Source organism: Primulina tabacum, chromosome 9 (assembly GCF_025594145.1).
Source record: "Primulina tabacum isolate GXHZ01 chromosome 9, ASM2559414v2, whole genome shotgun sequence".
NCBI lineage: Eukaryota > Viridiplantae > Streptophyta > Magnoliopsida > Lamiales > Gesneriaceae > Primulina > Primulina tabacum.
In genome coordinates this window covers 1,514,671-1,535,503 of record NC_134558.1, presented here as the reverse complement: position 1 = coordinate 1,535,503, position 20,833 = coordinate 1,514,671, and the positions used below count along the sequence as shown (strand labels likewise).

The window sequence follows — 20,833 nt, the reverse complement described above, 5'->3', positions numbered from 1 at the left end:
GAGTTTATTCAAAATTTTATCAAGTTTAAACAAATAAATATAAATTGAAATATTCATTAAAAAATAAATTATATATTTAGAGAAAAATAAAACATTTTTGTTAAAATTTGTAAATTTATTTTAATATTAAATTTAATATATTTTTCTATATATTTCATAACTAATATGTAAAATTAATAAATCAACTATCAAAATTATTATTTTTTCAATTAAAAAATGTTTATGATATCACCAACGAACATGTTTATGAGTTAACGATATGTATCGGGAGGTCAATAAATTCTGTAGAACAGATGGAGAAACTAGAGAGGCCCATGACGATGGATGCTGGATCGATTGTGCTGATGGATTTGTTATGGTATGTCATATGTCTACGTACTTCTGCAATATCCAATGCCTTCACATCTCCTTCATGTTTTAATTCAGGTCCGAACCCACTGCAGATGATAGTGTGTAGGGATGGTAATGGGGTGGGGTAGGGGCGGGTTTGCCATCCCCATCCCCATCCCCATCCCCATCCCCGAATTCCATCTCCACCCGTATACCCGTCCCGATCTCCGTTTTTTCGGGTTCGGGGATTAAATTTCGGGGATCAATTTTCTATCTCCGCTCCCATCTTCGTTTCAAAAATATTAATATGGCAAGACGATAACGGATTCGGAAATTTTCTCAAACCAAAATTTTTTATTATCTATTATTATTACTGATAATATTAATATTAATATCAATATTAATAATAATATTTTAAAAAATAATATTATTATTATATTATTGATACTAATAATACTATTATTGATATTATTTTCGGGACGGGTTCGAGGATGGAGATAGTAATCCCATACTCGTCCCAAACTATATCGGAGATTAAAAAAATCCCTGAACCCGAACTCAAACCCGAAAAAATCGGGGATCCCCATTCTCGTTCCGGTTTTTTCCGTGGGGAAAGTTGTCATCCCTAAATTAGTGTGGAGGGTTTGAGACCAAATGCAAGAGGGCCTAGCCTTGGTACCTGTTAAAGTGGACGTGATATGAATGAAGAAATATATTTTCTGTATATGCATTAACCATCAAAAGGGACAAATGCTACTATTTATAGTAGCTGAACAAACTAAGAAACGTAAACTACCAAAACACGTTTATTGGGAAGACGATATACACAAGCTAACACACCCCCTTCAAGCTTCGTGAATACATCTGCAAGCTGATTGGCAGTAGAAACGTGTGCTGTCTTAATGATCTCCAACTTGAGTTTTTCTCGGATCAAATGGCAATCGATTTCAATATGTTTGGCTCGTTCATGATACATTGGATTGGCGGCAATGTGTAGTGCAGCTTTATTATCACAGAATAAGCTGGCTGGACCAGGAAGTGTAAGACCCATGTCACTGAGAACACCACGGATCCAAACAATCTCACAGGTTGCAGCAGCCATTGTGCGATATTCGGCTTCTGCTGATGATCTTGAGACGATATTCCGCTTCTTGGTGCGCCAAGACAATAAGGAGGTCCCAAGTTGAATAAAAAAGCCAGTCAAAGAACGTCGAGACATCGGACATGAAGCCCAATCAGAATCACAATAGGCGGAAAGAGTCAAAGAATTCTGGGAAGAAAGTAAAATACCCAAACCAGGGGTACCTTTCAAATACTTCACCACGCGAATAGCAGCATCCATGTGAGATTTTTTAGGGGAATGCATGAACTGACTAAGATGTTGCACAACATAACAAATATCAGGTCGTGTAATGGTAAGATATATCAAACGACCAACCAACCGTTGATAGGCATCTGGATCGGTGAGTAAAGGATCATCAGGTAGCACAGCGGAATTTGAAGTAATGATAGAATCAAGTTCCACGGTTGTTAGTTTTCTGTGTTGTTCCATCGGAGTATCAAAAGGCCTGCTGCCGGAAACACCAACATCCTTAATAATCTCTAGTGCATATTTGCGTTGATTAAGATAAATGCCATCGTGAGAACGGGCAACCTCAATGCCCAAAAAATATTTCAATCTCCCAAGGTCACGGATTTGTAGTTGAGAATGTAAAAAACGCTTCAAGTCAGCGATCATATCCTTACTACTTCCCGTAATCACTATGTCATCCACATACACCACAAGGATCACAATGTGGTTGGAAGATTTTTTAACAAACAATGAATGATCATGCTGTGATTGTATGTATCCAGCAACATTCATGATTCCAGCAAACTTGAGATTCCATTGTCGAGACGCTTGCTTAAAACCATATAATGATTTGCGCAAACGACACACTTTATGTTTATCTTGAACATGATAACCAAGTGGCAATATCATAAAACTCTCTTCATCGAGATCACCATGAAGAAACGCATTAGCCACATCCATTTGTGTAATAGGCCACTGATAAGCTGCCGATAAACTCAATAAACACCTAATGGTGACAATCTTGGCCGTAGGTGAAAAGGTATCATGAAAGTCTACTCCGGGTTGTTGAGTGTAACCCTTCGCAACTAGTCGTGCTTTGAGCTTATCAACTGACCCATCTGAATTATGCTTAACTTTGTAAACCCAACGGCATCCAACGGGTTTAGCATTCAGTGGCAGATCAACCACATCCTAAGTTTGGTTTGACTCCAAAGCGGCAAGTTCTAAATCCATGGCTGATTTCCAACGAGAATCCTTAACTGCCTCGTGATAGGAATGAGGCTCATGAATGGAGGAAATGGCAGCCACAAAATGTTGGTATGGGGATGAAAATTTAGAATATGAAAGATGATGGGATAAAAGGTAAAGACACTGGGAAGAGTGACTCTGGGGCAAGTTGAAACAAGAAAAATCTTTGGCTACGAATTGCCATGTAGCTATCATTCAATCCTATAAGGAATTGAAGTAGCCTTTGCTGGTGTTCATGATTCAGATATTGCTTGGCAGTATCACATTCACAAGAAGGAAGAGTGACTAAAGAAGCATATTCGTCCCAGAGATGCTTCAATTTCGAGTAATAAACAGAGATAGTACTATTTCCTTGAACCAATCGGGTAATATCACGATGAATGGAGAAAATTCGTGATCCGTTTACCTTGTCAAATTGCTCCTTCAAGTCAGACCAAACTACTGATGCATCAGTGGAATAGACAATTCCTCCAAAAATCTCTTTGGAAACGGTGTTCATGATCCATGAAAGGACCAGAGCATTGCAGCGTTCCCACTGATGCAAAGTTGCATGTCCAGCTTCTGGTCGTGGGAATGATCCATCGATAAAACTGATTTTGTTCTTAGCTCTTAACGCAATAAGCATAGCTCTACTCCAAATTCCATAATTCTCAACTCCTAGAAGCTGATCATTCACCAAATTCATCCCTGGCATGTGTAGAAACAATGGATCATTGAATCCAGTTGTATTCGCCATCACGAAATTAGAAAGAAAATGCAAACAATTTGCAAATAGAAACAAATATCAGATCTTAATCAAACCGAAGATGAATCTTCAATCGCGAGCTTGATCGCAATTTTCGACGAACACTCCATGAATTGCAGCAAGCTCAGTTAGATCTTGTCTGCACTAAAGTCAGAAATTCGTAGCCCAGCATCTATAGCGATCGATTCATGCTCTGATACCATGTTAAAGTGGACGTGGTATGAATGAAGAAATATATTTTCTGTATATGCATTAACCATCAAAAGGGACAAATGCTACTATTTATAGTAGCTGAACAAACTAAGAAACGTAAACCACCAAAACACGTTTATTGGGAAGACGATATACACAAGCTAACAGTACCTTTCGGGGTATGCATTTCTTGAACCATTTCACATTATTAGGCTTGACATGGTGGTTTATGCTCTCAGATACTTAAAAAACAAATTGAAATTTTACATAAAATATTTTTCAATCATATCACAGGTTACTGGATGCGTAACTAAATATCGATCAGATCTTCTCTGAGCTTTGTCGAAGTAAAATGATGAGATTCCACACATACTCACAGCATTCTTGTTTCCCTTTAGCCTGATAAAAGGAACAAATTGCAACCTAACATAAGAGGTCATGAATGTGTCATGGATGGATTTGAGCTGTTCGCACAGGGACAGTTGATCACTCTTTTTTCCCCTACCAACTATAGTGGTATGGTGTATTTCAGGACTCCGTACTGTCCACATTCTTTTACCTATTTGGGTTCAAATCTAATCAAGTTTAAAGCACTCTTACAAGCATTAAAGTTGTTGGCAGAGGTTTGGCCATTGTTCCAAACTGATCCATCCCCTGCCACCTCCGATCCAATCTCCAGAGACGTCTCCTGAACGCGTGAAAAGAGGAAACCTTTGTTGGAAATTTATAGTCTTCGGAACGATTCCGACTACAATTTTTTTAAAAAAAATTGAAACACATCGGAAGCGATTACATAATTTCATAAATTATAATCAAAACATATGAATATAAATTAATGATGAATTTAAATAAAATTATTTTCTAGAAAAACTAATCTCTTGTAGTTTTTTTCTTTTTGTGAATCCAAGAACTGTAGAAACCACAGCTTTCCAGTACAATCCTTTCTATCGATACGGTAGTGTGTGGGCACTCAGAAATATACAAACTTAGAAATCAAATTTTTTATTCTCTTAGATAATATATTATGCTCGAATATATTTTCATCAAATGAAAATATTTTCTCAAGATGGCTGTTCTTCAATTTTTCTTATCCTTTTAATGACCTGTATTGTTCTATATAAATAATTGAGATTCAGCAGTAGGAAATTGATTGTTATAGAAAACCATTTTTTTACGTAAGTTTCAATAGTTTATGAGGCCAATTGATTGCCTTGATTTTTAAAACAATGAAAACAATTTTCCCACATTTAATTTTTTTAAAAAAATAATAATAATATACAAGTTGATCAATTTTGACTACTTTTTTTTTTCAAAAATCAATTGCCTCTCGTATTTGAAAAACCTGTATGTCCATTTATGATATTATCACGATAACTAAATCTATAATTATCTCATAATTATAATTTAAATATAATTAATAACTCATATTTAATTATATTTATATCAAAGCCTTTGATGATATGGAAACAAATTTTCATTATCTCGTGTGATTTCTAAATTGCATTTTTTATCTATCATTAATTTGAAAAGCGTACAGGGGACCATAATTGCAAACTTTAAACAAGCAAATCAAGAATCACATTGAAATGAACAGGAGTCTATAATCACATCAGGATTCAGATTTATTCATATATGATCATCTTTATGATTTAATTTAAATTTCATAGTAACAACGGAATTTATTATGAAATGTCTAATTAAATCGGTCCAAGTTATACATAATCTCATTATATATAAATGTCCCCATCTAGATGTCTCCACATCGACATTCCGGATAAGACGGTCACATTCTTAATGTTCATGAGCCGCATTGGTTATGCTTTAATTAAAGATCCCATAATTTAATTAATTTCATCACAGACTTAATTTAAGTTTATTATCCATAATTTTAATCTTCTTGTATATATAACTTTTATATATACTAAAATCATGGTTACATCCAATAAACTAGGGATTTTTTCATGATATTTAAGACAATAAATTTCATTTAAATATGTTTATTATTAATATAAAAACATAGTCTAATTACAATGCTTCCAGGGCACTATTCCCCACAACCTTGATGCAGGTAATGTTGTACTTATTTTTCTGGCTCATACTCTGAGCAGATCCAGGCAAAACTACATGTAATAAGTTTTACACCACAAAATAATTTCTTGCCTCGCCTCATCCCTCATCTTCCCATCATTCTTCGAACAAATCCTTTGAATAATTCTTATACTGAATATTGTGTCTTCATTTGTATTGTAGGAGCTCAACATTCAAAGACCACCTACTCCTACAAGGGGTCACCCACAACCCAACCACGATCGAAGTTCACTTGCCTACATATGATATGGACATTCAACTGATAGGCATGATCATTCACCTTGTGGTTTTTACAAGAGTTATGCCTTGCTTTGAAACCATAATAATCTTTCCAGCTTCTTTGTACCAGAGGTCACTTTTTTTGTTAAAATTTTTACCTTCGATTCATATTTATTCAGAAAAGGGTGAATTAAAAAATGCCGAGAGCCTTAAGCCATAGCTTGTTTTAATTAAACTTGTGAGAAAATAATCGATTGTAAGTCACACCAACCATTTTAAAATAGTCAATTGGCACCATCAATTGCTCACATATACAACACTTTACCCTTCCCAATCTCCTCTGTTTTTTCACCCATGATTGTCACGTATTGCCCGAGCTCCAAAGGCGTACTTGGTAAGATAACATCCTTAGTAGCTGCAACCGATGTCCCAAAGTGTTCGTCAATGCTAACCCTAGGTGTACAATCCATAACTTCATTGCCAAAATTCCCTCTGGAAGCAGATGGTATAAAAGAACTGTCCACGGGACTGTGAGGCGAGTTTAACTGAAGTGATATTCCAGACCCACCTTGTTTGTCAAGATTGTCCCCTTCGCATGGTACACGAACATCTTTAGCAGCACGAGCGAGCTTCGCCTTTCGGTTATTAAGCCTGTCCATAACAGGGAACAAGGACAAAAAAACAGTGTCATGAACAGGTGGGAAAGATGGTTTTGAAACCTTAACAGCACCAAGTGATCAAAATTGATCAGCAGCTGACAACACCTACCACATTTCAAATTTATACAACTGGCCACGACAGAATGCTCGTGACCGAAGAGTTCTGTACTTCTATGTTTACCAGTTCACTTCCTATTCCCATTTCAGTTATTTTACAGTTCCTCATGTTTAACATAATTAATCAACTTTTTTATCAGTCTTTTCTCTCATATATCAACAGAAAATTAATTTAACCATCAATATCTCCTGACTTCAATAGTGCCAACACCTGAAGAGAAATAAAATAGGAAAAATTACAGCTCTCACCAATTTTTGAGCCTTGAAGTAGTCACCTCCGCGCCCTAGAAAGGATACAAAGGGAAAAAATGAAATTACAACTGAAAAATTAATACGGATGATGCAGTTTGTGTCGGTTGTTCGACGAGGAAAAACCATATAAGAATCTGATACTCACGAGAAAACTTAATTTTTCAGCCCAGAGTTGTAACAAAGCTGAATTACGATGCATGTCTGGTTCATCTACAATAGCAGACTCAATAAGTGCTATCTGTCTATCATTCATTACAGTCCGCTTGCGTTTCCTTTGCTGCTTCTCATCAGAATGTACAGCTTCGACCTTTGAATCATCCTGAGTTTCTCCAAACACACCTCCCTTGAAGTGATCAACATCCATCTGATCGATATGATTTTTTCCTCGGGTGGGGCTAGAATCGGAACCACTTGTTTCAACTGTCCTACTGTCCCTTTCGACTTCTCCCAAATTTACAGAGGTCCCACTTGGTTTACCCTGTTCTGTAATCCCACATTTCCTTTCCCCGTCGGTAGATTGATCATTTCCATTCCCTTTGGCATCTATTCGATCTCCCTCTAGGGTTGTGATATTCTTCACCATGCATTCGTTCATGTCACTACTACCATTGTCATGAGTCAGAGCCACTTTGCCCTGTGAGAATAAAGAGCACAGCATCGTAGTTTGAGCACCTTAAGAGGAAAGAAAAGTAACATCAACCAATGGAATGCAATGAGTATAGATAGCCCAAATGCACATGCAAAACGGAACCAAGAAACGAACATGTGAAAGGGCGTGATCTATGGCACTATACACATGGAAAATTCAAAAACTATCGAATAGGAATCCTGGATTCCTTTATTTCTAGGATTCAAAGTTGTTTCTGTTTTAATAAAAGATTTCCCATAGTAATTATTATCCCACATGGGATAATCTCTAGGATTTAAAATTCTTCTTTGTAAGCTCTAGTATTTTAGGGCAGAAAGGAATGAATAAAATCATTAGAAATATTCTCTCAACAGAAGTGTGAGAGATTCGAGGATCTCTCTATAATTTGAGCCTCAAACAAAGCAAAAACAAGAGGGTGTAAAGGACGAAAACCAAATAACAAATGGAACGCTCCTGACCCAAAAGAATTGCTCTTAATTAAGCCATAACAAGATCCAAAACCCAGGACCATACATCAAAATCAGGTTGATCCTATTAAATCATGAATAAACTGCACCAAGTGTACTGTGTCAGATTGAATGTACAAGCATTACATAAATCCGAGACATGCTCATACAAGTATAACGTAAATCCTTAAACATACCACCACAGAACTCCATATCTTTCTTTCATCAAAATCTTAGACTACAATTAATGATTTGATCCCTTCTCTGTCCATTTTCATCTCACTGTCTTTTCCCACCATATTCCCCTTACCTTACAAAGCCTCATTTGAATCTCCAACCAAATCAATTCACCACTATTATTACAAATTTCTAAAAATTTCAAATCCTTGCAAGAGAAGTTTGCTCCATACAATCTTCAAAATCAGATGCACAAATGTTCCCTCAAATCAACCATGTTGATGCTATTTGTGTGTAATTTTGGAAGGGCCCCTGGACCCCCTTACTGTATCTTTCGTTTTTGGATAAACTATGTGATTATAATTTTGGTGATAATTATGTCAGGATTAAATAATTTTGCCTTATACTAAGAAGTTGATATTTTATCACTTCCACAAACTGGCATGTGTATGTAGAAGAATATAACTTTAGGTTTCCATTCTTCCCAAATAGATTAAACTAAACCAAAATTCACCTCAAGCCCATAATTTCTGGTCCCAAAATATGGAATTTTCAAATTTGCTTCCCTAAATTTCTCCAGTTGACATACTAAAGGAAGGAAAAACTTGTTTTCAATGCAAAGATTGTAAAAAGACCAACAAAAAATGCTAAAAAATAGTGCACAAGGGAAGAAAAGTTTTTCTTGGACCTGATTATCTTCACATGGAGCAGGAAGAATCAAAGATTCAAACTGACGGATAAAGAACCTACAAAAGATAATTAGACTCAGGATATAACCCCGCAATAATTAATCAGGGGATTCATACATAGTAACTGTGAAGCAAATAGCAGATTCATTATAAAGACAGCAAGTAAAATCTCAACAATCAGAACTAAGAACAATTTCAAGAAAAAAATTCTGATGATTGAAATATGTCCCAAGAAACATAAAAACATGAAGGTATCAACAATTCCATAAAAATTACCTTAAAAGCTGCACATCATCTTCATTTAAAAATCGAGGAACTAATGATTCTGCATGACTCAGCAGTGAACCTACATGCAAAACAATTGTTGGAGCATAGATGCATCTAACTCAATAAATTGTAGGGTATTGGGAATAGGTTGTTACACAAGCTCTTGGTGACAGTTGTAGTTTTTCCAGCATCAAATGCATATGAGCATCCATTGTATAAATTCTGGCTTTCCATTTGAAAGAACTGAACAAACTTGTTGAGAAAGAGACCCTTCTCATCTGGGGATGAAACAGAAAGTTTAATACTAATATATCAGTCAAACAAGAAAGTTATCCGAATCAGATGTGAAAATGAAATACATTTTACCTTGACATACATCCGGAACATAACAATGAAGATTTGCGATCATTTTGATCAATAAGGATGTCCTCTGATGCGCATAAGAAGCCCGAGGTACACTGAAATGAATAAATGAAATTTGAAATCACCGAGTTTAACAAATTTAATAGAGGAATAAATTCTTAACCATCCAGCAGCTGTAAACTAGACATACTCTAGAGTCACATCATCTTCACAAACTGGGAGATCCGATGAACACCAATTAGATAAAAATTCTCCATGCGAGAATAAGAAGATTGCTGCCAATGCTTCAGTCTGAATGAACACAGCGTAAGAACTAAAGCAAGTACATTGTGTAAAAACTCATACCAAACTACATTCCAGAAGAGACTTACAAAGTTTATCATAATGAAAGATCGGAAATTTGAATCGTCAGAGAAGACATCTGCCAGGCGCATGGCGTTCAGTTCCAGTTGCCCTTTTGGGTATATTTTCTCAGAGGAAACATTTGACTTATCATGATCAATACCAAATAATTTCTTCAGTAACTCAAGAACCTAAAAATAAGTGCCCCGACGTCATTCAGTGAGGACTGAATCAGCTCATAGATTATCAAATAAGTATAATCACAGGCTAGTTGACAAGAACAAACAAGGATAAACAATCAAATATCACTGGAATATAAAAGAATAAAAAAAGTACAACAGGAGCATTAATCTAAAAAAAATAAAAATCCACAACTATTTGCTTCTGCCAACTCCAGTGCATTTGAAACTCCACAAACTATTGTAGTGAACAATAAATAAATAGGTCCAAATTAAACCGGTTAGAGATCATTAAAGTGGGAGAATTTTTTTAACATAAGCTTCAATGATATTTCGAGATAATTCAGCAGAAGCTTTTCATAAGTTTAATAATCATGCATGAAATATTCTGGAAATCTTCACTTTAAATGGATCTAATAAATTTTCCTTACATAGTCAAGTTGTATAGATAACATTTTCTTCATGCAACTGACCTGTAATGCAATAGACTTCGCCAAATCCTGACTTCTAGGAGTGTTGGCAACCTCGTCCAAGTAGGACACGCTTTCTGCTTCACAAAGGTGCAAGAGCTGGAAAAAAATCACAACTATTTATTGAATAGCAATCTCATGCATGTGTTAACATAAATATGCATTGGCTTCTCAAGGAGATCAAGTGCTGCATCGTGCATTTAAGGAACCATGACATTGTAACTTACAATAGATAGAGCTTTAGACTTCAAGCGAGAGACAGAAGTCATATAAGAGGAGAATGTGCCATACAATGATGATATGTTTAAGCTCATTACAGCCTGAGCTAGTACGAGAACCCCTCCATTGCCACATAACTCCTGGAGTTATTCAACAGAAAATGAAAATTATCAGGAAGACCGCAAATGCTAGTAAAATCAAGATTGATAATTCAACTTAATAAATAACTAGGAACATAAAGGAGAAAAATACTAATGAAACTTCGATTTCCCCAAAATAAAACATTTTATGGCAAAAAGACAAAAACAAGTAATCTTCATGCTGAGAAAACCGAGTTTCTTTCTCAATTCAGTATAAGTTTGAAGGAGGGGGATGTCAACCGTATTACATAGCACTTTGATGATGTCCAGGGAAAATTCATAGAGCTTCAATACGGTATTCAAATTATTACACTGAAACACATATTGCAACATGGCATTAGCGTTCATGAATATTCTTTTAACACAATGTTAAAGGGTAAAATGATTTTTAGAGCAGTCCAGTGTATAAATTTAAAGAGTACAGTTGGTTGAAATCAAATATCTACTATTGCTTGGTGTTCAAGTGATTAAGCTTACAAACCTTGTTCTTAACAAGTAGCTTACAAACCTTGTTCTTAACAAGTCGCTCGCGAAACAACTTTTGTTGACATAAAGACTGCAAAAACTGGAGAGAGGAGTCACACTGTTGGCAAAGATGATTCAATGTCTCTTCCGCAGTGGGGGAAGTGTTTGCAGACGACTCAACATGTTCAGCAGACAGCCTGGACTGAAGAAATTTGATATCTTTATGAACTGCGGTAAATGTGGCTTCCATAAACACATCAACCTGCACAATGAATCATGATCAGCAACAAAAGCAAGGGAAACAGATTCATATAATGTTACAATCTCAGAATCATGATCAGCAACAAAAGCAAGGGAAACAGATTCATATAATGTTACAATCTCAGATATGTTGGGCCTAGAAAACCCTTATGATCCTAATTTTCCAAAATATTTTAAAAAGGGTAACTGCTTGGAAGCGGGAAACAGGATACATATCAGATTAGAGTTGGTTAAAGGGCATTCAAGTTTTTTTCCCAGATTTGGCCAGCTACCCTAGGAACAGGAGAATATTGTGTTGTCTCTTGTAAAGGAATTGTTTCCTTGGCTTGGTAGCACTAGCCAGAATGTGAATGATCTATTTCAATCAACATATTACAATAATTTTGTAGCCCTTCTTCTTGTTTTTTCAAGTGTCCAGAAAATATGATCCTAACATATATGAACACTTCTGATTTAAACGAAAATATACAGAAATCGCCTACATTTTAAAAAACCAAGATTCAATATCCCGTAAAACATTATAAACTACCTTGTAATATGAAGTCAAGACTTGAGCAACCTCTTGGTATTGTGGAGAAACTATCACTGTTAACAATTTCAAACTGCAAGCAACAAGGGCTGAGTGCAAGAGAACCATGTCATTGGGAGTGTGTCGATGGTCCTAAAATGAAAATTCCTTCCTTTATGCACATCAACAAGAAAGAAAATTTAACAAATACAATGAATGAGAAAAGAACCTTTCTGTAAGCACCAAGGACAACCAGTAGATAAAAGACAAGATCAATTAGCTGTTCAGATACTTTCACGTCGTCAAGCAGTATCTGCAACAAAAATTTAAAGAATATGAAAATATATAAGTGATAATCACAACACCACCGAGGGAGGGAGGAGAGGGGAAGAATATTTCATCAAAAAATCGATGTAAGATGAAAAAAAGTATGGTGACGAAGAGAATGGATTTCATATTAACAAAATGGTACAAAAATGTAGTTTGTCAAATTCAACAAGTGTTTGGATGGGACGGGTATAGGAGAGAGCTCGGCAATAGCTCCCACCAGAGAATGTGTAACTACATGCTTTATGAATTCTACGTGCTCAACTCAATCGTATTTGATCACTAAGCTTTATTCTCGTAGGATAAACGTAAATTACATGGAGGAAAGTACACATCAGACTGGTTGTTCTAGGTTAAATTAAATAGGTACATATCTTCCATTTTCTTGGTTTTTCAAGTTTTCCTTGACGTGTTAATTAGCTCAATTATAACTTTATAACCACCCGAAGTACAAGTCAATTGAAATAAAACCTACTACTATTTGTCACTTGATAAAAGAATCTCGTATAAAACTTTCTTTAACCTGCTCAATCTTAGGCACTCGAGATGCAAGATCACACATGGAATGCAGCAGAAGAATACCACATAACAAGTACTTGAAAGTGGACTTGTCCCTTTCCCAAGCCATAATCACTGCAATAAGGTGCAAAGGAAGATATCTTGCAAATTTTTCCACATCAATCTGCAGACCAAAGTAACACCCAATTTTGATATTAAAGTTTAAAGGCAGAAATTTAAGGTTAATAATAAAACATAACTTTGTAATTCCTTCTAACAACCTGACACTGTGATCCATCTTCAGCAACATATTGGATAATGCTGTTCCCGGAATCCTTTATTAGTTTGCTAAGCTGTTGAGCGCTAAGCTCGTGCAGTGTATTTACAGCAGCAACTAAATCAAGAACCTTTACAAAGACATACCATAGAAAATTATCATGCAAGTTGATGAAAGTTTGCAACATATAACTGTGCCTCAAAAAGTATAGATTGAGAGGAAAATCAGCGTCATCATAGGTCAACAAAAGTGTTTTTTTTTTAACCAAGTTTTTGAATAAAAAATGGCAGTTTTGACTAGAATAAATCCCATTATTTTATCCCTTGAAAATAGAGTGTCGAGAAAAAAATGAATAGGGTAGACAAATTGCATGGAGAAAACCAAAGTCCTGCAGTTTTCCATTCAGGGGACAGTCAATGAGGTCATCTATTGAAACTCTTGAGTTATGTTCAAGTTCTCTCAACAATAATTGGATAAAATGTAAAATATATTAATGAAAAACGATGCGAAGTATAACCTGCACTTTCATGCATACACCATAAACAAGCAACAAAAAATGAAAAGCCTTGCAGATCATAACAAATTTCTGAACACAACTCACTGGCTCAGCTCGTCCTCTTGAGGAAGTGTTTATCAGCTCAGTGCTGGTGGAAGCTTCATCCCTCGATGATTTCATGTTTCGATATCTGTAAAGAAAAAGAAGATATACAATAAAATTTTGAAATTGTCAACATATATTTTACGCAGAAAACCCGAAAAAAAAAATTAACAATAACCAATATATCACATGAGAATGTGTGACACGCACATACGCTCTTTCTTCAGCAAAATGCATAGAAAGATTTCAAGAAAACATAGAAGGCATAACAAACAATATGTCACTCATGAATACGTTGCACCAATCCATTAATCAAAATTCAAATAAAATTTATCGAGAGATAATCCGAAAAAATTAGCAGTCAGATAGAAAACAATTAGACACGTAGGAACAAACAAGGAAATAGAACATGAATAAACATGCACGCATGGTTAAAATAACCATAAATGCAGTCACTCAGCCAAAAAGCTCGCCTACGTGCAAGATTCCTCGCGGTTCCAAGCTCTTGTTGTGCACATGAAAGATAACGCAGGAAAAGCATACAAATCAAACCCCCCAAAGTAACCCTAAAGAAGCATCAAACTAAAATGAAAAACAGATAATAAATGGAGAAAAAATTACCAGAATTACCGCCTTCGAAGCTGAAATTTGAGATAAAAGGGGAAACTGGAGGAAGAAATTGAGCGAGATTCAGACGAAGCAGAGAACACTTCCCGACTCCTCGTTCGTATTTTATTTATTTTTTGGTGTTTTCTTGATTGGGATCCCCAATGCTAATGTGCGCCGTGGTGGCATGACATTTTATTTAAAAACTAATTCACGAACTCAATTTATTGTTTGCTGATACATGAGATTTTGTATGAAAAGTTAGAGATTATATTTATATTAAAAATATAGATAAATATTTAATATATTCGCTTAACGAGATGAATTCGAATCAAACTCGTTAAACATGATAAATTAGCTTATGATATACTGATCTCAAGTTATTCTCGAGCTTAATAATTTAAAAAATAGTCTAGCATAAACATCGTGATAAACACTTGAATCGAGCTCGAACTTATCCAAACTCGAGCTTCATATTGTGAGACGGTCTCCTGTGAGACGGTCTCACGAATCTTTATCTGCGAGACAGATCAACCATACCGATATTCACAATAAAAATTAATACTATTAGCATAAAAAGTAATATTTCTTCATGAATTACCCAAATGAGAGATCCGTCTCACAAAATAGAGTAGGTCTTTTGTGAGACGGTCTTACGAATCTTTATCTGTGAGAGGGGTCAATCCTAATGATATTCACAATAAAAGTAATACTCTTAGCATAAAAATTAATAATTTTTCATAGATGACACAAATAAGATATGTCTCGCAAACTACGACCCGTGAGACCGTTTCATACAAGTTTTTGCCCACAAAATATGAGCTATGAGACCATCTCATATAAATTTTGACCTCGTACTACTAAACTCCACTTCGTTCATCTACATCTGTTTGTCGAAAATTAATTACATGTATTTGCCCACTTTGTCGTCAAATCTAGTTAGCCATCCTTTTTAGTTTTTGCTTCGTTATTTAGCAATTGAACATAAAATTGTTGCTGTATATCACCCTTTTTGTGATGAATGAATATAGCATGCATGCATGATATATCTATATTATTAAGTGTGAGACCCTTAGAGTAACTATTTTAGAATACTAAAATATTTAACTCCATAATTACCTTTCTTACCCTACTAAAAACCTCCTCAAGTAACTCCATATTTTACATAGGAAAAAAGCTAAACAAAACTTCCTTTTTAAATTGAACAACTCTTCTAAATTGAAATTAATTTCGTGTTAATTGTTTAATACTATTTGATCAAATTTAAAATAATAATAACACGTGCAATCTAAACAAAACTTCTCTTTTAAATTGAACGATTCTTCTAAATTGAAAATAATTTCGTGTTAATTGTTTAGTATTATTTGGTCAAATTAAAAATAATAATAATACATGCAACACATGTGTGTATTTTATTAGCATATATTAAATTTTGCCTTCGTTTAATTTAAATTTAAAATATTAAAAAATAAAATTACTATGCATAACTTCATATATATTTCATAATTATCTATCTATGCTTGACAGATACTAGTACCCCCTTAGCATGCAAAGTACATCGATATTTTTTTTATGTATATATTTTGTTCATAATTAATTATCTATGTTTACCTAATAAAAACTAATATGAGCTCGTCTTACATGTCATTTTTATGAAATAGATCTCTTACATGATCCGACATATGATACAATGTTATTTTTTTGTCAACCGTATTACTTTGGTTTTTATGTATGAAAACCCGTCTCACAAATTTAGATCCGTGAGAACGTTTCATATCAAACTTACCCATAAAAAAATATATGCAACATGATGCCAATTAAAACTTTGTATAAAAGCATACTTGATATTTTATTTTCAATTATATCAACCAAAATATAAATTTTGAAATGTTATATTATAATATATCCAAAAAAAATGTCCTCTCAATGTCACAAAAAGCAAGAAGTTTTTGGAGATCCCAACTTTTAGCAAAATCACATTTTACCAACGGTCTTCTACGATTCAAATGCAACTGTTATTCTCAAATTTACCCTTCAACTTCGTGCAAAAATCCAATTTTTTTGAAAGAAATATATCTTTTTTAAAAAATAATATATCTACATATTTTTAGAGAACCAACAAAATAACCAAAAATTGAACTTTTTTAAGACAAAGAAAGAAAATCAAGAAAACTTCAAATCCACAATTATAAAGGAGATTTGGTAAACAAGTGGAGTGAGCTACCAACCATATCCACTTCATTAATTGTACAAGATATTTAAAATTTTAATGAAAGAATGATTTATTATACAAAAATTAAATGAAGTCTTTTTATCTCTAGAAAAAATATATATTTAAATTGTTTGATTTAATTCGATCAAATATTTGAAATAAAAAATGACAAAAATTAATGCGAGACGGTCTCACTTATCCATTTCTTGAATTATCTTTACAATACAAAAAACATACTTTTTTTTTTGAACCGGCGAAAAACATAATCTATGGTGGGCAAATTTGTAATTTTGTAGATTAGGTGAGTGGCAAAATGGAAATATTTACCCCAACGCAGGGCTCGTATGGTCGTGGAAAAGGATAAAGCAGGAGCACAAAAATTTGAAACGAGTGGCCGTTTGAATAAACAGTGATTAAAAATTATTTAATATTATTATTACTTCAAACTTCAAAAACCCACCAGTTCTTGAATGCAATCACTCCCAACAGCTCAAAATCGAGAGAGAGAGAGAGATCGAACATGGTTGGAATGGTTATGGTGACGAGAGGCGGTGGCTGCGGCGGCGGCGGCGGTTACGGGAAGAGCTCGAAATCTGCATTGGTGGTGGAGGCGCATGATAACCAGCAAGAAGACCAGCAGCATCAGCAGCTCTCATTGATGGATTTCATCTTAGTAGCTCTGAGAAAATCCATGGTTTCATGCCGTTTGGACTGTAATTCCGAGGTCATCTCCGCCGTTCATCACATGGATATTGGGTTTCCCACGAATGTCCAGCACATAGCCCATGTGACATTCGACCGGTTTAATGGGTTTTCGGGGCTTCCCGTTGAGTTCGAGGTTGAGATTCCATGCAAGGTCCCTAGTGCTAGGTATGCAAAAGAAGTTTAAAAGTTTCAAGCTTTTCTTGCTTCGAATTTCAACTTCTTCTTTTGTGTTTCTTTTTCACCGTAAAGTAGTCGAAAAGACATTTCATTTGTGGGTTTCTTCCTTATTGTTGTTAAAATCTGATGCATTCTACCAGATATTGCTTCTTTAAATCTTGTTTGAGATTTTGTGAGTTAGATAAATGAATCATTAATTAGTAAACAAATATAAGCTTTGAATTAAAATTTTCCTTAATTAGCTTTTCGTACTTGGTCAGAAGAATATGGGATTTACTCTCTGTGATTTAATCAACAAATTTTGAAGCCTAACATCGTTCACTTACTTAAAATTCATTTATATGCCAACAATTATTACTTCTCAAGGACCCACCTAAAATCAAGCACCTGGCTTGTCTTTAGATGAAAGACGGCCATTTAACCATTAGAGAGGACACTGCAAGACTAAATTTTCTTAAAAGTTCGAGATTTGTTCGAAAATAAATCAAGTTTGGCCTTGAATTCTTGCCTTTTCTTTTACAAGATTAGATCTCGATCACATTTAGTTACTTTTTAATCTGTATCGAAGACAATGGATGTGGCTGACATTTTCTTATATATGGAATTACCAGTGTCAGTGTATTTGGCGTTTCAGCAGATTCGATGCAGTGTTCCTACGACACAAGAGGCAATAGTGTCCCGACTATTCTTTTACTTATGCAGGAAAGATTATATGGTCAAGGTGGTCTAAAGGTGTAAGATTTTGCATCACTTAATTAATATGTGCAGAAACTGGTTTCTTTATTGAGACACCTCTGACTCTATTTACCTGATCTTTGTAGGCGGAAGGAATTTTTCGGATAAATCCCGAGAATGGTCAAGAAGAACGTGTAAGGGGCCAGCTCAACAGCGGCGTTGTCCCAGGTGACATCGATGTGCATTGTCTAGCTGGTCTGATCAAAGCATGGTTTCGTGAGCTCCCGTCTGGCGTACTTGACGGGCTTCTACCGGAACAAGTGTTGCAGTGCAGTACCGAAGAGGAATCGGTCGAGCTCATCAATCAGCTTAAACCAACAGAGAGTGCGTTGCTCAACTGGGCTGTCAATCTAATGGCTGATGTTGTCGAGTACGAAGAATTCAACAAAATGAATCCCAGAAACATTGCTATGGTTTTTGCTCCAAACATGACTCAGGTGATTTAGGACACCGCCATAGATTCTTTTATGATTTGGTGCCAATCAATGTTCAGGCGCAGATATAGCCAAAAGCTATGGGGGTGGGGGGGGGGGGGGGGGGGGTGAGTGATTCCACCTCCTAAAGACTAAATTGCGAGATATTATGCGATTCTTAAAAAAATTTGAGGTCCACGCCCGAAAATCTATCGTTGAATTTTAGATCTGACCCTAGTGTTATTTTCATGTGATTCTTGGCTTAATGATGCTATCCATTTTTGCTGTTTGTGCTAGATGTCGGACCCATTGACAGCCCTTATGCACGCCGTGCAAGTATTGAACTTATTGAAGACGCTGATCACGAAAACGCTACGAGAACGCGATGAGGAATCCGGAGGAGGGTATTCTCCCACTTCATCTCGTTCGTTCGACATACAATCTGATGAGGAATATGACAGTCAACAAGAGATGGATACGAGCTGCGAATCAACGGTGTCTGCCTCGGATGATGATGATCATCAAGCTCTGGGTAGCACTGGAGGAAGCAATGACAAATACGAGGTTGAGTCACTGAGAGAGATTGAAGAGTGCTTCTTAAGGCAACTGGATGAGAACGAGACTGCAAAAAACGACTTCCGGAAACAACTTGAGGGAATTCTGAGCAGAGAACATGCTAGCCCCAAAAGTAATCAAGATTCCGGTTTTCTGTTTTCCGCTAGCAGGATGGGAAGTTCATGCCTCAGCACAAGCGACGGCGAGGACTCAGGAGCAAGTTCGGCTGCTCTAGGCCTTAAGATGGACGCCAAGAGTCAACTCACACGAGACATGGATATGGCGGAGAGTTCTGTCATCCATGAGCAATCTTGAATGCAGCTGTAACATCTAGGAGTGTTTAATTTTGATTGTAATGCACTGTTCAGTTCAGGGCTGAACTTTAGTGCATGTTTGCTGTATCCGCTAAGTAATTCTAACTAGGAACAAACTTAGTAGTTTTCCACGGAAGAAAGGGAAAGGAATTAGAAGAATCGGTTCTCTCTTTCCTTTTCTTGTGTGTAGGAATTGTTAGACGGAGACTTTCTAACAAAGAATTTTAGTCGTGTGTGTATTGGTTTCCTTTACCATGATGTCTATAAGTTCAATTGAATCGAGAAGAATATGTTGAAAAATCTAATGCTCGAAAATGATATATTCGAGCTCGATTCGAAGCTCGAAAATTTAAATTTGTTCGCTTAAGTTCAGTTCAAATTAGACTCGGGTTCGAGTTTGATTCGAAAGATTCGAAGATGTTCACGAGATATTCGAATCATTTCTCGAAAATAAATACTCAAAAAAAGCTCGAAAACTCTTTATTTTATAAATATTTATATTATACTATTAAATTAAAATATATAATTAAGTTCGTGAGAAAGTCTTGAACTATCGAAAAAAATAATTTGTGCTAGAGTTCGATTCGAAAATGTAAGAGCCCAATAATCATTTTGGGCCCAACCCATTTCATTTTAATTATTTTAAACCCCAACCCATTTTTCCTCTAAATTTATCCCGTAACATCTCCAAGCTTTTCCCCTGAACCCATCGGCTCTTTCAAGCACCGAGCTCATCAACTTGCGCAGCGTTCCAACGGCCATATTTTTTTTATGCAGTAGCTTAACAAATCTTCTTCATCCAGTCTATTAGTTTCTTTATTGCCATGAATCGGAAGGTTGCGAGCTCGATCGGCCTTGTTTCGAGCAACTGTTCGTGTGAGCTTTGATCCGGTTTTAGGTGAGGATTTGATTTCGATTCTTGGTTGTTCTTGGTGGATAGTTTGTATTAGTGAAGTATTAAGCTTTTCCCCTATATTTCCAGTTATTTTTCAGCTAGGTTTTTGGCGTGTGAATAGTGTTTCTGGCGAGCCACCTTCGCAAGATAAACGTTGTGCGTTTTAGCCTTGATTCTTGAGGTATTAAGCTTGAAATTTCAGATTCTAAACTCGCTTTGTTGGCTGCCCAGAATTTGAATTTTAACCGCTTCGATTTAAATTATTTTAATAAGTTGAATTCATTATATTGAAGTGTATAGCGAATTTATATTGTAGATTTTTATCGTTGGACGAGTTCATCCAATATTCCTTAAGAAATTACTGTGGTATTGTAAGTTGAAGTTGAGGTACGCTCAAACCTACATCATTATGACGTTTATATGG

At 35.6% G+C, this 20,833-nt stretch overlaps 2 protein-coding genes across 5 annotated transcripts; one reads left to right on the top strand and one right to left on the bottom strand.

Annotated features, from left to right (window-relative positions):
• Positions 1-6,084: 6,084 nt before the first annotated feature.
• Positions 6,085-14,585, bottom strand: LOC142556559 (nodulin homeobox). 4 transcript variants are annotated; one of them, XM_075668019.1, is made up of 19 exons: positions 14,419-14,583; positions 14,239-14,301; positions 13,801-13,885; positions 13,204-13,329; positions 12,948-13,106; positions 12,327-12,410; positions 12,119-12,250; positions 11,372-11,590; positions 10,732-10,863; positions 10,508-10,603; positions 9,885-10,046; positions 9,704-9,804; positions 9,517-9,608; positions 9,306-9,428; positions 9,160-9,229; positions 8,883-8,940; positions 7,068-7,556; positions 6,920-6,954; positions 6,085-6,545 (listed from the first exon to the last, which is right to left on the bottom strand). In XM_075668019.1, the coding sequence occupies exons 3-19, from the start codon at positions 13,873-13,875 to the stop codon at positions 6,200-6,202; spliced, it is 2,499 nt and encodes an 832-aa protein (XP_075524134.1). In that variant the 5' UTR covers positions 13,876-13,885; positions 14,239-14,301; positions 14,419-14,583; the 3' UTR covers positions 6,085-6,199. The 4 variants fall into 4 exon arrangements, with proteins under 4 accessions (XP_075524134.1, XP_075524133.1, XP_075524135.1 ...); XM_075668018.1 differs by lacking the exon at positions 14,239-14,301 and having other exon boundaries at positions 14,419-14,585; XM_075668020.1 differs by lacking the exon at positions 14,239-14,301 and having other exon boundaries at positions 14,428-14,581.
• A 2,467-nt stretch (positions 14,586-17,052) lies between these two features.
• LOC142504602 (rho GTPase-activating protein 2-like) lies at positions 17,053-19,773 on the top strand. Its single transcript, XM_075617467.1, has 4 exons — positions 17,053-17,485; positions 18,109-18,229; positions 18,319-18,669; positions 18,943-19,773. The coding sequence occupies exons 1-4, from the start codon at positions 17,136-17,138 to the stop codon at positions 19,513-19,515; spliced, it is 1,395 nt and encodes a 464-aa protein (XP_075473582.1). The 5' UTR covers positions 17,053-17,135; the 3' UTR covers positions 19,516-19,773.
• The last annotated feature ends 1,060 nt before the right edge of the window (positions 19,774-20,833 follow it).

Bases quoted from the DNA above. Each gene is read 5' to 3' on its own strand.
- LOC142504602 (XM_075617467.1), top strand. From the start codon at position 17,136: ATGGTTGGAATGGTTATGGTGACGAGAGGCGGTGGCTGCGGCGGCGGC. The intron at 17,486-18,108 runs GTATGCAAAAGA...TGGAATTACCAG, and splicing joins TGCAAGGTCCCTAGTGCTAG to TGTCAGTGTATTTGGCGTTT. The intron at 18,230-18,318 runs GTGTAAGATTTT...TGATCTTTGTAG, and splicing joins ATGGTCAAGGTGGTCTAAAG to GCGGAAGGAATTTTTCGGAT.
- LOC142556559 (XM_075668018.1), bottom strand. From the start codon at position 13,875: ATGAAATCATCGAGGGATGAAGCTTCCACCAGCACTGAGCTGATAAAC. The intron at 10,604-10,731 runs GTAAGTTACAAT...ATTTTTTTCCAG, and splicing joins AGTCTAAAGCTCTATCTATT to CTCTTGCACCTTTGTGAAGC. The intron at 6,955-7,067 runs GTGAGTATCAGA...TATCCTTTCTAG, and splicing joins CTGAAAAATTAAGTTTTCTC to GGCGCGGAGGTGACTACTTC.